At 39.4% G+C, this 17,057-nt stretch overlaps 1 protein-coding gene across 1 annotated transcript; it reads right to left on the bottom strand.

Annotated features, from left to right (window-relative positions):
- Positions 1-6,970: 6,970 nt before the first annotated feature.
- On the bottom strand, positions 6,971-16,103 carry enpp4 (ectonucleotide pyrophosphatase/phosphodiesterase 4). Its single transcript, XM_046060891.1, has 8 exons — positions 15,951-16,103; positions 13,273-13,510; positions 12,475-12,768; positions 12,153-12,257; positions 10,663-10,861; positions 10,377-10,550; positions 9,787-10,056; positions 6,971-9,523 (listed from the first exon to the last, which is right to left on the bottom strand). The coding sequence occupies exons 2-8, from the start codon at positions 13,507-13,509 to the stop codon at positions 9,423-9,425; spliced, it is 1,380 nt and encodes a 459-aa protein (XP_045916847.1). The 5' UTR covers position 13,510; positions 15,951-16,103; the 3' UTR covers positions 6,971-9,422.
- Between the last annotated feature and the right edge of the window lie 954 nt (positions 16,104-17,057).

Below are 17,057 nucleotides of genomic sequence, written 5' to 3'. Positions count from 1 at the left end.
TAGCAAGAAATAAAGTTTTAAACATTACGAATCTAGAGGCCATATACTAAAAAACAAATGTTTTTATTGGCCTGTCTGTTGTAGTCACCTTTTCTCACTCAGCATCTTGTATGCTAAGGTGTTAACATGGAGCTAGAGCTAAAGACCTGCTGTGGACAGATGGATCACTAGTTAATAGTCAGTGTATAATGTGCCACTAGTCAATGTGCCAATCTCCCGAAAACCCTTTAATACTTATTCTGAAAAACTTACCAGTGTAGACTAATCAGGTTCTGAAACCTGAAGTATAAAAGCAGGCCATTAAACATTAAAAATACCAGACCAGAGATTTTAAATTAGTCAAACAGAGAAGAATCAAAAACAACAGTAGCACCATCATCTTACATATAAACATCCATGTTAGCAGAAGAAGCGTTAGTGCCTGCTGATGTTTTTAGTCTTACTAATGTATGGTTAAATTATATATCATTGTTACACCACAACTCATAGAGTACAGGAAGGAACATAAGGCAGTGTTTTGTGAGTGTGTATGTAGTCTGGAGGGGTCAAGTAGTTGTTCTCCATCGTTTGCTGTTATGCTTAGAGGGGTCGTGGGAGGTTAGATTTTCTTCAGTTATTCCGTCCACGGTTGCAAATGGTTGCGTCGGTTAACCTTGCTAGACGATGAAATAAAATCATCAAGTCATCTCCAAATTTTCAGCAGAGAGATCAAATGCAAGACTAATTATTTTTGATCTATGTCTACCAGCAGTTACCAGTGTGTGATGTCTTAATCATGTTGTCCCACACTAACAGGGTGCTGCCACTGAAGCTGATATGAAACAGTTTTGGACTTCAGTCGTCACAACCCTCTCGATGACTTGTCTACTCCTGTAAAGTGTCCAATATCAACTCCTCCAAAGCCACCCACGGCTGAGCTGTGATGTATGGCTCATTATTTATTTTTTTGGTGTGTTTATCCCTGTAATCCAAGCTGTTACATTGGCAGGCGACAACAGATGAGCCAAGATATCAGTCATCAGCCCGTCGACAGGAAAGTTGCATCTGAATCACACGCTGTGGGAGGGGCGCCCAAACACCGCGTGGCGGCGAGTACACATGAGGGTTTGGAAAGTGGTGAAAGTGTATTTGCCATCCAAAGCTCCGCACTTTATCTCCAGTCCCACGTCAGTGGTAGAACAGGTGAATCTCAGCTATGAGCCATTTCAGATGGTGCAACTAGAAAAGATGAACACACACATGCTTCTTATTATTGCTGTTGTCCAAGAGGATCGAGCAGGTGATAGTGAAAGATATTGGGAGTGCATAAAGAGTGTTAAAAGGGATACTTTAACATTTTTTGAGGGGATTTCTAAACTCATATGTTTCTTCTCTAGGCGTGTCAAATTGTTAAAAATATTAACATATCTTTTTAGTGACTGAAACAATTAATTGATAAGCTGATTAATAGAAAGGTACTTGACAACAATTGGATTGATTAAGTCAGTAATCAAATAAATGCCATTTTCCAGCTTCTCAAGAATGAGATTTGGACCAGTGGTTCCCAATCTGTTTGGCTTGTGACCCCTTAAAGGAGCACTCCACCGATTTAGCATTGCACACCTATAACATTGTCAGACTCACAATGGACAGTCAAAAAATACCAAACACAACTCACCGACCAACAGTTCGGTCAGAGAGTTGAGTGTGTTATGTTAGCGGTAGCTAATGTAGCTTCAAGCTGTTAGACTCAAGCAGAGATGTGGAGCCGGCTACAGATGTCTGGAAACCTCCCTTCTCTCTAACTCCACACCCCAAGATAAGTACTTGTAGTATTCAGCCCCAACTGATACTGACTTCAGTAGTACTCCCCAAGACCTGATTAAGTGTAATAGCAAAGAAAAGTCAACTTGCGACCTGTCCGCACTGGTTAGGACCAGTACAACCAATAGGTTATTTTGTTTGTGTGTTTTTGTTTTATCTGATTAATTTTCAGAGGTCTGAAGAGATACAATTATTCAAGAATTTACAAAAGAGCAAATCAAACATTAGAACATACAGTCATCTAGTTTTTTTTCCTGTGTTCCTATTCTGTGAATCATCATCTTCCCCTAAGATTTATCTTGCGACCCTTAGTGGGGTCCCCACCCCCAGGTTGGGAACCACTGTTGAAGACTAAATGATCCATCAGTTAATCTAAAAATAATTATAACAGATTAATACATCATTAAAATGATATTATTATTATTTTACAGCCAAATGAGGCAGGTGAAAAAATGTTGACATATCCCTTTACGTTTGAACAATGTGAACAAAAAGTGAGCTTACTTTACTTTTCTGTGGTGCTAGTAGATTAAATACAAATCAGTTAATTTGCTACTGCTTCAAATTAGCAAAAGATTCATTAGGTGCGATCGCGTTACAGAAGCAGCAGCATCGGTTCATATGGTGCAACACACTCAAGCTACAGAGTCAATTGGCTGCTAATCCCACTTCATATGGTGCAAGTATGAAACACACATGTACTTATGGTGCAATAAGGGCAGATTGTCTCTTTGAAATCTATGGTGCAACTTCAGTACTGCCTTCAGTTATCGGCCAAGGCTGTGCCAAAGGCTCCGTCCAAATGGACAACTGCTCTTCCTGTCCTGCAGAAGCTATGCAAGTCTCCAACGCAGGGAGATGTGCTTAGTGTACACGCTCACACACACACACACACACACACACACACACACACATACATACACATACATACACATACATACAGGGTTTTCCTCCACACGCAGGGAGATATGCTTAGCACAAACATGCACACACAGGGAAAAGTAGTGTAACAACATGGGATGTATCCCTACCTCACCGCTTGAACACACATAAACACACACGCACACACTAACGTCCAATAATCCCTTACCCCTTTATAATTTGGGAACAATATTCATATGGTGCTATTGAGTAAAGCTGGGTGGTTTTTGTATAGTTGTGGTTACAGAGGTATGAAGAATTTGGCCAAGTATGTTGATTGTTTCACATTCAGATCGTTTGAATAATGTAATTCACTCAATCTGGGTTTCCTCGTGGACAGAGTGTACATAAAAACAGCAACACCTTCTGCCTCTGTGAAAACTGAGTGACACATAAAAGCTGCAATGCCTTATTCACTCGACAGAAGTGGAGGTGGAATTTTTTTCACGCTATCTGAGTCATGGTTATGAGCAAAAAAGAACAACTTCAGGAGGGTGGTGCTAATTTTTTGGTACACTCTGATGTGGACGTGCAATGTACATTAAGCATGGGATCAGTGTGTCAGAGCACAGAAGTAAAAGGTATACAGCATACTGTGTTAGCACGCTGTCCTAACAACCTGAATATGTGACATATAGAGAACACAGTTAGACGAATATTTGTTAGTTTCACAGATCGTGCTCGTGAATTTCTTGCATGAATGTTCTTGATATGAAGGCACATGTGCTCCTACACGGTAGTGGTTACTGCAGAGGCTTAAAGGTTTGAAGAGTCACAGCTTCGTATGTGCTTCTGGGTGGTTAACAGGGAGATTTATGTTGAGCTGCCCAGAACTATAGCCACTGGCTTTTCCCTTCCCTGGCACCTGGACCCAAACCATGGCCCCTTTGCACCCAGAGCTCCAGCCAATCACAGATCAGGTTTAACACAGCCAAATCAGGTCTGATACAACCAAAAAACACAACTCCTTCTTTATATAGAAGTATTCATGTGTGGCATTCAGACTCGGCTGTAGCTACATAAACTGCAGGTATCATACCTTCCTACCATGTCCATTTTGTTTGACCCTTCAGATCACCCAGCGATCAAAAAGTCATGGATCCACACTCTACAGTTGAGTCTGTACGCTACAAATGAAACCCCAAAACCCTGAGCCTTAGCCAGGCCCACTCTGTAAGGAATTAAAATCAAGTCAGTGTTATTGTATGGCTACACATCCACAGCTATGCAAGACAGACAGAACGGTTCTGGGCTTGGATAACCTTTACAAACATACCACATCACTGTTCTTATGTATTGCCTGTTCTTATTTCAATTCAATGTTTTGCATTTTTTGTCTTTGTTTGCAGAGAAAAGGAAACCAGAAAGTGTTAACATGCAAACATGTGATGTACTATTTGTTTATGATAATTTGGTAGTCCTGCAGATCATTTCTATGGACTTAAATTACATTTTTCCCCAAAAAGTTTGTCTTTTGATGGGTTAAAATTGGTCGGGGGGGGGGGTAACTGTGCAATGTACCTGTCCCTTGGTAATAACCAGGATTGATACAACCTCCTGAGACAGGAATGTGCAACTGATTGTGAAAAGTAAAACCAGAAAGTTATTTTTTGTTCTTTGGATAAACACATTATGGTTCCACTATCAGGGTCTGCAAAGCATATGAGGCCTGTGGTTAGGCTGTGTGTGTATGTGTGTGTGTGTGTGTGTGTGTGTGTGTGTGTGTGAGAGTATGGTGTGTGTATGTATGTGCGAGCGCAAACTACTGTATGTGTCAGTAATGCTTCATATGCTTTTTTTAGCCAAAGTTTTACTTGCTTGGTCCAGAGCTGTGAAAATTATCATTACTCATCATGGATTTGTAGAAATCGAGGCCAGACACTAAGCTGTTTCTGATCTCAGACCAGTTTCTACCAGATCTGAGTCCAATGACAATTGAAATCCTTTCCTTTTAGAACCGCAGAGGTTTGGTTGTTTTGGCACAAATACTCAAATTCAATCATGGAAACAAGTTGGAAGGATTTCCATGATTTGACTCAGGTGTGGATACTATAAGCACAGGGCAGGGTCAAACTAAACCTTAATGTGGATGTATCAATAAGATGTACCATGAGTTTTTATTTTGTCGGGGTCATGCTTTTCTACTGTGTTCTTCAGCTTGGAAAAAAGTAGCTCTAGAGATTTCAATGTGCAAAAGTACCTTTTATTTTCTCGTGATTGGCCGTCTGATTGTAAATACCTTTTTCTGGTAATCCTTGGTTGGATCTATGTTCGATAAGTTCACTTAGATGGCTCTTTCAAATGTACTGATAGTAAACGTTCTTTATAAATAACCAGAATGTAAGACGAGTGAAGAAAAATCCGGCTTAACTGGAAACTGTGTTTTCGTAGGAGTCTGTGCCATCGTGTTGTCTTGAGTATAAGCACACTGATATTAGATCTGTAGGGAGGATGAAGGTTTTGGAGGTGATTCGCCAGACAGCCACAGCCAAGCTTTGGTTCAGTTTCTCTGGAAAAAGAGATATTTGGATGAACAGATGAATAATTAGACCAACAATATTTGTCTCTCACATTCCTGATAAACACAAAAAAATATTTTCAATTGCCATGCAAAGGAAAACCATCAAGACCAGCGATGATTGGTGAAAACATTATTTTATTTATTTATTTAGAGGACAGAAATGTAAATTTTAACCTTTCATATTTTATATTTTGCTAATGGGATAATTTAAATGCTCAATAATTTTCACCAATCCCATATCTGTACGCAAAAAAATTAAGCTGGAGCGAGAAGAGGTTAGCTTAGCTTAGCACAAAGAATGGATATAGCGGGAAACAGCTAGCTAGCTAATTAGCACTCAAATTTGAATGTAAAAATGTGTCCTTGACAAAATCTAACTTAACAAAAATGTCAAACTATTTTTTAAAAACAAGTCAGAACACGGTTTGCATTCGAAATAAGTGAACTTCACTCTATTGGCAAAATTTTTCACTTGTCAATTTACCCAAATTCCAAAATAACATTAACATAACGACTGGAAGCAGTGGGAAACATCTAGCAAGGCTCTCTCCAAATCCACCTACAATACAAAGTTTAATCCGTACTAAGATTTTAAGAGGCAGGATAGCCGTTTCACCCTGTTTCCAGCCTTAATGCTAAGCTAGGCGTCTCCTGGCTGTAGCTTTTTATTTAGCGTACAGACACGAGAGTGGTATCAGTCTTCCCATCTGACTCTATTAAACTATTACTATTCTTTTAAAATGTGACTTTTATGCTTTGAGCTCGACAGATGAAATCCCATTTACCTCCTCTGTATCAGGGTGGAGGCCAATATCTCAAATCTTGGGCAAATAAAACTAAACCTATCTACATGACATGGTACTAATAGATAAGTGAGAAACTATGATTTTTGGATAACAACCCTTTAAGAAAAATCGGTGGATGTGATTAAACGGCTTGATAAGATGGTCATATTTTCAGTGTGCAGCTACATGCCAATGAACAGTTCAACACATTAGCACATATTTCAAACTTAAGGAAGGACATGTTTAAAGAGGAAAAAAAACAGTTGTCCTGTGTTTTTTTACTCAAATGAAAGCAGGGGCTGTCTGGCTAAAATCTCCTGTCTTCGCTGTAGAAATGATGGCTGCTGTCATAAACCGTGTTCAAACCTCTCCTGCATCAGCTCATAAAAACACTTTTCAGGGATCTTCTGGTCTTTTGAGGAGTCCCAAATTCACACCGAATGTTTCTGAGACAAACACAAGCGAAACAGGAGAGAAGCGACAAGACACATTGTGTATCTCTTGTGCGTCTGTGTATTTTGTGTCTATGATAGCGTAAAAAGCATTCTGGGGAAGAGTTGAATGATATTTTCAAAGGCTCCAAGTGGCCGCATTAGGAAATGTGTTATTTTTGTTACAATACCTCCTGAAAATAAAGTCTATTTATCTGTGAAGAGACAAAGATTTACAATCATACAGATGACTACATAGAAATTATGAGATTTTAAATGATGTAAAACAGATATAAATGAAAACGTACAGTTCATTTGGTTTTGAACACGATACAGAAATGTATATGCGTCAGTATTGAGTTTGATTTTATATATTTACCATTTTATTACATTGTAATGTTGTGACTGCAATGGAGAAAAAAAATATAAAAGGAATATAAATTAATTTTTCCAAATGTGTGTCGCTTTTCCTTCCCATTTATTGACACTTGATTTGACACTCAAAAAGACAGATTTTCAGTCAACTTTATTCATTTTGAAAATGTCACAGGAATCTCTCTACAGGCCACACAGGATTTGCATAGTTACAAAGGATTTTTTTACCCTTCTCAAAACTAGACAATTAAAAACAGTAACTTCAAACACAGAGTGCAAAGATGCAGTTTGCATGTAGCATTTAAACACCAAAGACATAAATATGATATGACAAAAATGAGACCATGACTGGGAGCTTCTATACAGCATTTCCCTCCATACCACTGACCTGTATTTTACACCGGGATGGTTTTATGGCACCAAATCATGCAGTTTTACAGTAAAATACACAGAATAAGTGGAGTACTAGAGTGAGTCGGTCATGTTAACCATGGTCTGATAATACCAAGGCAACAAATGTTATTTTATAAATTGATGCTTTTAAAAATGCTATATGCAGTAGAAAGAACATAACTTCACATGTTTCAGCAGCAAGAAGCATATTTACACACACACAAATAGAAGCATTAGTATATACATAGCATTAGGTACATGGCTGGAGATGCATGCAAGCAGCACTGCATTAAAGGATGAGGCTGGTAGTATTCTATAGTTTTGATATTGTCAAGAAAAGACCAAAACCAATAATGTGTTAGTCCTTCTCTCAATACTTTCCCACATCCCCACCCTATCAGTGGCACTCAGCCCGAAACCCATTGATTCCTACTGTAGACGTAAACCCTGAAAACAGTTCAGAAATATATTTGTGTTTGTTTCCTTTTCTTGAAAAAAACCCTAAATCATTTAATTTAAACAGTTGGGCACTGTAGTTTTTAGCAAAAGTCACTCAAACAAGAGGAAATAGTGCATTTGTTGGGGACTACTTTCAGCTGCGGATGAATACACATTTTGGGCTCTAGTATTTACAGCAGCGGGTCAGCGTATGGTGGATTCTGAATAACCAAGGCGCTCTATTGCAGGAATAACATATATAAGACTATTCAGACGATAAGTAGGAGGAGGATCAATTCTTTGTTGGCTTTGGTATTTTAATGTAAAAGTAAGTCAGATAAATATGGAAACTTGCTCTTTAATGATTTTTAACTTCTAAATTTGATCTGCTAATTTTAAATATAGGTGATCCAATGTGTTAGTGTCCTACCCAATGTGAATAATAACAATTATATTGTTTAGTAAAACAAATCCCTCAGTAAAAATGTCTCTTTTTAAGATGGTGAAAATCTCTTAGAGCATCTGTTGTGCATCTCAATCATAGTCTTTGGTACAATTCATATACATGCTGGACATACAGAATGGATGCCTGACACAACTACACTTACTGAACAATTTGCATAGAAATCACCCTTTTTAAAAAACACCATTTTACTTTACTGTAGCATTTATATTTATTATTACCTATACACTATAATCCAATAGTAAAAATGAATCAATTTAGATTTAAGTTTTCAAACATGCAAATAAGGATGGAAGGAAAATGTAAGTGCCATTGAGAAGACTCAGACCCAGGTTTCAGTGTAACAAATAAGCCAAAACAGTAACAGTAAACACATAAATCTAAAAAAAATCAAAGACAATCAAAAAAAATTCCACATAAAAATCTTTCAAGCTTTCCTCAGCACCTCAGTGAGATGCTAAATAAATCTTAAATGAGCTACTGGCTCCCTCTGCTGACAAAAAGTAACGCTACAAAAAACTTTTTAATAAAGTTTTTTATAAAACACAATTCCCACAAAAAACAAATGTGTTAAATCACTTATTTAAAACAAAATAATACAATTATTCCTCACTTTGTGAAAATCCTCTCACCAAACAAAGCCTTCAGTATTTCCTGAAAAGAAGTTACATTCCACAACAAAACGCCACTGGCCTTTTGTCACATTTTCAAGTCTATTGTAACAGTAACAACAAGGGCTGCAACGATTACAAACTATTTTGATAATCGATCATTTTGAGTAATTTTTATTTTATTAAGAAACAAAATAGGTAAAAATTCTCTGATTCCAGCTTCTTAAATGTGATTATTTTCTGGTTTATGTTCTCCTTTACAACAGTAAACAGAATATCTTTGGGTTGTGGACAAAACGAGACATTTAAGGACGTCATCTTGGACTCTGGGAAACACAGATTTGCCACCGTTTTCTGACATTTTATAGCCCAAACAACTAATCGATTACTCGAGAAGATAATCGACAATGAAAATAATCATCGTCAGTTGCAGCCCAAACAACAGCAACATTTTGGAGGGTCAGTGACAACTAGAGTATTCAGTGGTTCCTACAGCAGCTGTCAGTAGGCCTGAAGGCTTTTAAAACAACAGGTGTTTCTACTGCATGTCTGTACGCGAACATCAACACAAGCACGTCAGAGTGAAAGCTAGCGCAGCGGCCTCGGTGAGTAAAGTGCAACATGTCAAGTTCCTACTGGAGCACAAATAGGGGATAGAGATTAGTGTGTGCTCTGACTGGTTTACTCCAGCAGGGGGTCATCGTCGTCGTCGTCGTCAACCTGCAGCCTCTGGAAGGGCCGGGGGCCTGACGCCCGGCGTTGGCTCAGCGCCCTGAACAGAACTGAAGACAAACAGGTCGCTTTAGTTTGTCAGTAAAGTAGCGGAAATCCTGAGATGTACCTGAAACTGAATCTTAACAGAAAACCAAAGTGAAGAAATAACTCCCTCTAAACAACCTCTTTAGTAAATGGAAGGTAAGATTAAGAAAAACATTTTGTGGGGTCTATCCTGGGTCCCCTTTCTCTATCCACATGCTACCCACTGGCTCATATTATGCAAGGACATAACACATATTAAATTACTGTTGTCATAATTCTGACTCACCAGTGATTATAGAGAGCATCAACAGGACGCCCACCACCAGGCCGATCATCAGGGGGACGTCCCAGCAGGTCTCGGCAGCCAGCATGCATCGAGCCTGGGTCAGGGTGCCGTTATTGGGCCGCGGGTTCACCGACAGCAGGTGGCACATGAGCGGGTAGACGTCCACACTCTCTAAACGGCTGATTCGGTAACCCTGACGGAAGCTGGGCCCCGCCGCCACAAGGAAGGGGTGCATGCTGGATAGAGAGTTGTCGTAGCCATGATCGCCCACTGAAGGAGGGAAGGAGAGAGAGAGAGAGCTGGTGGTCCTATGATTGTCTTCCAGGTTATGCTGACCTTATGTCCACACAATTTAGTTTCTCTATTTGATATTAATACAATTTTGTTTTCTGTCAAAGATTGAGGTCACTTTCAGACAGGTCCAAAATTCATTAAGACTAAATTACCAAAAAGAGCTAGAGTTAAATTAAATTGACAGAATAAACAGAGTAGAGCAAAAGCAAGTGTGCGACAATTGAGCGACACACATTACATGTGACTTTGTTGTTAACCAAATATCTGGTTATCATAAGTACAAGTACGAGACGTACACCGTGGCAGCTTGTTCCCTCGCTGCACTATAGTCCAGCCCTCGTCAGCAATCAGTATGATTGGCTGGATCCACTCGTTGTTCCTGTAGTGCAGCCTATCAGGGATGGCCTTCTTCAAATAAGCGGTCATATGGGGGTGGCACTTATTCAGGACAGTGAAGACGGCCTCTGGGTCTGTAAAGCAAATCCCCAACAACACTTCACTGCACCAGTGACTTAAAGTAATCTGACTTTATCTGTGTTTACACTGAAAATAAAAAGCTACACTTGATGTGAACCTGGTTACCTTTATTTGGGATGAGGGCAGTAACGGGGGAGAGGTCGATCAGCGTGTAGTTTTCAGGGTGGAGGCAGCCATCCAGCCGTATGAGGCGCTCGGCCGAGCACTGAGCCATGCCGTGGTCACTGGTTATCAGGATGTTGGTGCGACCCCAGAGGCCGGTTTCCTTCAGCTCGGAAATCAGCAGGCCAATGTTGTCGTCAACCTGATCGTATACAGAGAGACACAGAGATCAATAACTGTTTCCTGCAAGCAAATCCAGAGTGAAAGGAGTTCTGTGCAAATTTGATTAGCTCTCAAGTGAGCCATTTGCAAGCGTATGCCATTTTTACAATGAATTTCCATCTTTATCATAGACATGCCGTGCAAGAACACAAACTTCCTGCAATGAAGAAAATGTTTCCAAAAACCTGCTGCTTCAATCCAGCTTAAATGAATTTAAAACAATAATATTTCACATGAAATTACAGGGAAATATAAATAAACACAATGACCAAATATTCTTTGAACTAATACACATGGCAACAATCTTGATAATTACTGCTGATAATGTTGATTCACATGAAAATTTCCTCTAATCTCATGACTTGTTACTCAGTGTTAACTAGATGAGTGGATATTCTTGGTGAGTAACAACATTATTCATTCTAGCCCACTACAAGAGTCCTCCGCCAGGAACTGTTTGTTTTATAATTAAAATCAAAACAGTTGATGATTATTAGTTTATGATTAATAGGTTATTAATATACCTAAAACTAATACTTTCAATGATTAATTAATACAACTATACAATAAGTAAAAAGAATTTTCACGAGACTAAATGTCTACAGCCATGCTAGCCGTGCTTTGAGCTAAATGCTAACGCCAGCATGCTAACATTCTCATAATGACAATGCTAACATGCTGATGTTAAGCAGGTATAATGGTTACCCTGTTCACCATCTTAGTTTGGTGTGTCAGCATGCTGACATTTGTAAAATACCACTAGAGTCAGAGTACAATTGAGGCTAATGGGAATGTTATTAGCAGCTATTTGGTTGTAAAAAAAAGTAAGAGGAAGGGCGCCGGTTAGCTCACCGCTAGAGCGCAAATGTACAGTGTAGGGCTGAGGCTGAGACCTTGCTGTAATGGCCAGGTTAGGGTTATTTACTATCTCTCAACTGTCCTGTCATAAAAATGGAGGTGAAAAAAGTAAAAGTATTGAACAAATGTTATGTTTCACCAGAGGTCTAGAGGAAAGGGCAGAGGATCACCACAGTTAATACAGGTCTTCCTGAGAAGAGCATAAATGTTAGTCCCAGATTTCAAGGCAATCCTCTGATCAACACTGCCGCTAGTTTAGCTAAAAATCTCTCAACTTTTCTTCCTTTTTTTGACTCAGTGTTCTAAATCAGCACACATTTATTGTATAAAAAAAAAGGTTTAAATGTATTGAGGACAAGACTTTTTGTCAAGTGAGCTTCTCTGAGGTTTTGAGCTTAACCGCATTACTGTACCTCCTTCAGCACTTCGCCCATAGCAGTTGTATTGTCCGGGCCGAATAGGTGACCTGACCGGTCCGGCTCTTCCCAGTAGAGAGCTGCGAACTTCACTCCTGGCTCCTGGTGGAATGGAGTGAATGGTACAGCATGTCAGACAATGGCTATTGACCCCACCAGACTTTCCTAATTGTATTGCCCTGTGCACTAAAATGGCATTAAGTCAGTTTTAGAACAGCGATAGAGCAATGGAAAACTTGGGACACAAAGCAAATAAAAGTGTAAATAAATATGTCTGTACCGTAGACGTTATATATTACACGTAAGCTAACTTTTTTACCTTTCCGTCTCCCAACATCCAGTTTGTCACGTTCCTCAGTCGTTGCTGGAACGTCACAGCGGGGTTGTAGGACATAAAGTGTGTCGCCGTGCGGTTGCTGATGATCACGTCGGAACCGGGCCACATCACTGCTCCCGTCTTGTAGCCAGAGTCCAGCGCCGTGACCCAGAGGGGCTGTGCTTTGTTCCACCACATCGGGTCGGTGTCGTTGTTGATGTGGAAGTGCTTGTGGCTGACCGGGTCGTACATGTTACTGGCGAGGATACCATGAGACTCAGCATACAGCCCTGTCACCTGGAGAGGGAACACGATAACTGTTATTGTTTTTGTCATGATCATCGTAATTCATTGTTATGCTAACGTATTGTGTATTTCAGTTTACTCTGAGACTTAATTGGTCAAGTCTGCTTAAATTGTAGTTGGACTAAAGCAGTTTCTACAGCCTTTTCATGTTTGCTTGACTGATTTACCACATATGCAAGTCTGCCTTATCATCTGTTTACATTATCAGCCAACAGCCAGAAGGAGGATGTGTTTTCAGACACACATCACATCCTGCTGTCTGTCAGATCATCTTTCATTTACATTTAGCTGACGCTTTATCCAAAGCGACTTACAATTGCTATACATGTCAGAGGTCGCACGCCTCTGGAGCAACGAGGGGTTAAGTGTCTTGCTCAGGGATACACAATGGTGGATGGGTCACAGTGAGAATTGAACCCAGGTCTCCCACACCAAAGACAAGCATCTAATCTATGCGCCATCACCACCCTACAAAAAGCACAGCAGCCGGGTTACCAGGCTGTAGTGGTTGGGAAACGTCTTGGTGATGAAGACGTTGGTGAGCTGCTCCACCAGGACCCCCTGGGTGTACAGGAGCTTCAGGTTCGGCATGGGGAACCTCTTCAGGTAGTCCGCTCGGAAACCGTCGAACGACACCAGCAGCAGCGCCGGTGGACCCTGCTGTGCCGTGTCATTTTCTGCGGCCAAAGCAACAACTCCGCACAGGAAACCCAGCAGAATTTTCTGTAACATCCTGAAAAGATATCAAAGATAATTGTTATCTGTAATTTCATTTGACAACACATGGTGTCTCTGAACAGGACTATAAGTCTCCAGTCACGCTAATGGCTCTGTAAGGCTGAGCTAAAGCTTGCTGCTGTTGAGCAGGCACAATGTTTGCCTATTCACCATCTTAGTTTAGCACTTAACATAGAACATAGAACAACTGATGAAGATGGGAATGTCATTAGTTTGCAGGTATTTTGTCATAAAACAAAGTTTTGGACGCCAGATAGAAAGATATTCCAATTCATCCTGCTGCGTTATACATGAATGACTGTACTAATAGTATCCAATGTTTGTGGCAACATTTCACTCTGAATCAAACATGTCAGGGTATCACCAAAGACATTAGGATTCATTCTCTGGGAAACTTGAATGTACAAAATTGCATGGCAAGCCGGCAAATAACTGTTGAGATATTGAAGTCTGGATTAAAGTGGTGGACCACATGAACAGTAGATGATATTTCCATCCATTGGGCCATGGCACGAGTATGGCAAAAAGTCTCTGAGAGGCCAAAACAATTATTCTGTTACTGAATCAGCCCCTCCACCCAAGCTGTGGACTGTGCAGTTTCAATCACAGTCATCACAGGACTGTATGTTGGAAAGAACCAAAAAGACCAAACCGTCAATCGAGATTTCTGGGTAATGCTAGACAAAAAAAAAAGGAACTGAGAACCAATGTCTGGCTGGAAAGCAATGTACGTTTGCTAATCATGTCTCACATACAGAAGCACCTTAACCAAAAATAGTCTTCGATTCTTCACTTTTGCTTAGCAGGAAGTGAAACTTAGAGCAGTTAATGCATTCTGTACCAGCAGGCAAAATGAAAATTACAACCAATATACCATAAATAAATATGTGAGCAATTTGCTGATTGTTAGCGTGTGCCAAGTCCACTTGCTTTACTGTCGTGTTCTGGGAGGGGGTTTTCTGTACATAGTTTTGTATATAGTGAGGTCCATTTATTTTCTCAAAAATGTGGGTCACCTGCGGTGAGGAGGATGATAAGGGGTTCTAACTTTACTTTAACAGTGTTGTGTGCAATTTTGTGAGTTTTCTCCTCTGCCTCTCTTCTCATATGCCATACAACAGTTTTGACTTTATGAAAGGCCCACAGTGGAACTGGCCTTGTACGTGTATTGTGTTGTCTATGTTGACTTTATAATCATGTGTACACAACAGAATAAAAGAATAAAATATATATAATTTTAAAATAGCCTAAAGAAATAACCTTCTTCCCCCTCTCTGATTCTGTTATTTGGTTCCCGTTCACACTGTATGTTCTACATAAACGTCCTGTTTCACATGCATCAAGTCACAAGACAGACAGGTACTGTTGTGACAATAAAAAACAAGGTTACAGAAATGTATTACTCATACATACATCTAAAGTTTAGTTGTTTAATTATGTTATTGTGCCTCATTTGAGAGCTGTTGTATCAGTGTGTGTAAAAACATTATGCTACACTCATGGTTCATAAGCTGAGAAGAAGTAAAAACACTGCCAAATAATGTTGTAAGCTACCTGGCTCCATTTTTTTATTTGGACAGCCAAAACCACTCATTTTAAAGCTTGGTTCCACACCGTAAAATGTGTATTTTAATAGCAAGGACAAATAATTACACTCCAATGTCATATCAGACAAAGAGCTCATCTTACACACACATACACCAACACAATGTGGCCTGTAAAAAAAAATCCCCCAACATGCTTCCCATTCAACTTACTTCTATCAAGTCAAATTGTCTTATTTACTTTCTTACTTGAGGGAGTTAAGTTATTCTGAAAGCAAAGATCACAAGCTGTGATCTCAAAGAAGCATAAAATTGGACCTAATCTTTTAAAATTAGATTCCCTACAAACCACACACACTGGAACACAGAGAGACATTGACTGTCGGCATCTCCCTCTCTCTCTATTCGATTAAATTAAGTAGCCTTTTTAGTCTGTGTGTTATCAAAGTTATATGAATATGAACGAAAATGAGTTTGTGAAAACCACAAATAAAGTTGGGCAAACAAACAGTACAAACAACTATAAAAGAAATTCTGCATCTGTTTCATGCAAATTACAATTTTAACACATCTTCAGAAACCTCTTTCTATATTTCCTTTTAACTTTACCACTGTCTCGTTTGAGTAAATAAGACCGTGACGCAATTTACAACTGTCACCTAAATAACCACAACGAGGAAGTCGCCGTTGTTGACGTAAAAAAACCCCCACCAAAGAAATGTCGCTAATAATTACATAAATAAATGCTAAATCCAACGAAGAAAGGGTGATTTCTAATGAGCCATGAAGCATCGATTCTACTTGCGTTACGTTAAGTTAGCTGTCTGCATAGCTAGCGTGCTAATGCTACAGCGTTCACATAATTAACAAGATATAATTTAATAACGTTACCTGATGCAGGCCGGACAGGCAGTTGTCCTTCAGACAGTACGGGTAATTAACTTTTCCCTGACGTCTATTTTCGCAACAACATCATCAATGGACTTCCTCAAAATACACAACCGCTGAGATGTTGTCGAGCTAGCTGAGATTACTTAAAGAACATTCCGGTACGGCTTTTCAAAATAAATCTCTCTTTGAAACCGCGCGTACTGTAACACAAAAAATATGATATTTTTGAACAATAGTTTCGTTTTCTATATAAATAACAATTCAACTGGCAATGTATTACTAAGAAAAACCCAGCAATATATACACATAATTTTAGTTTTGAAAACATAATGCTTTAATTTTGGCGTGGCAACGGTCCACCTCTGCTCTTGTTGTAGCCACCTTGATATAACGATCAACTGACCACTGAAATGGGGGCGGCACAAATGTGTGTGGTGTATTGTTTGTGAACACATGATGATGTGTGAAGACAAAACAGTTTTTGTGTCATTGTTAAAAATTAGAATTTTTTTTAATGTTACAGAAGTTCAATTACGATTAGAATAGCCCAAAAATATGCCTCTAGATCAAAAATGTCTGTTTGAGACAATATTATGGTGATATGGTGAAGTGCATGACCAAATCCAACACAGCTTTATACATTGCAGCATTGTATTGCAATTTGCCAGGCAAGCTAATTGTCCACACCCACATGGAACTCTATTCTACATACAAATTGATCGCAAATGTAGTCTACAATATATTGACGGCATCTCTTCTCCAGCTTCACTGGTGACAGGTAAGATATGGTCAACATGATACAGAACTCTCTAAGATTTTTAAGTTCACAAAATCATATGGCAGAGAAATAACCACAGATTGGCTAAAATTTACATGAATCCTGAATCCTTCACTCAGGTGTGATCACATATAACTTCTGAACTAATTCATCCACAATTTTCAATCATCATCCAGACATCACCAGCTTGACAAGAAAACAACAAGAACAAATTTGGACTACGTTTTTCTGACTTATAGTGGGCAAGTCACCATGTCTATCTCATGACATAATCATATGATCATGACATGAATATAGCAGGGTGGCAGGAGATAGGCTAGGTCTGACTT

This window comes from Micropterus dolomieu, linkage group LG01 (genome assembly GCF_021292245.1).
Source record: "Micropterus dolomieu isolate WLL.071019.BEF.003 ecotype Adirondacks linkage group LG01, ASM2129224v1, whole genome shotgun sequence".
NCBI lineage: Eukaryota > Metazoa > Chordata > Actinopteri > Centrarchiformes > Centrarchidae > Micropterus > Micropterus dolomieu.
Note: the sequence above shows the minus strand (reverse complement) of the source record. Positions and strands in the feature narration are given on the sequence as shown.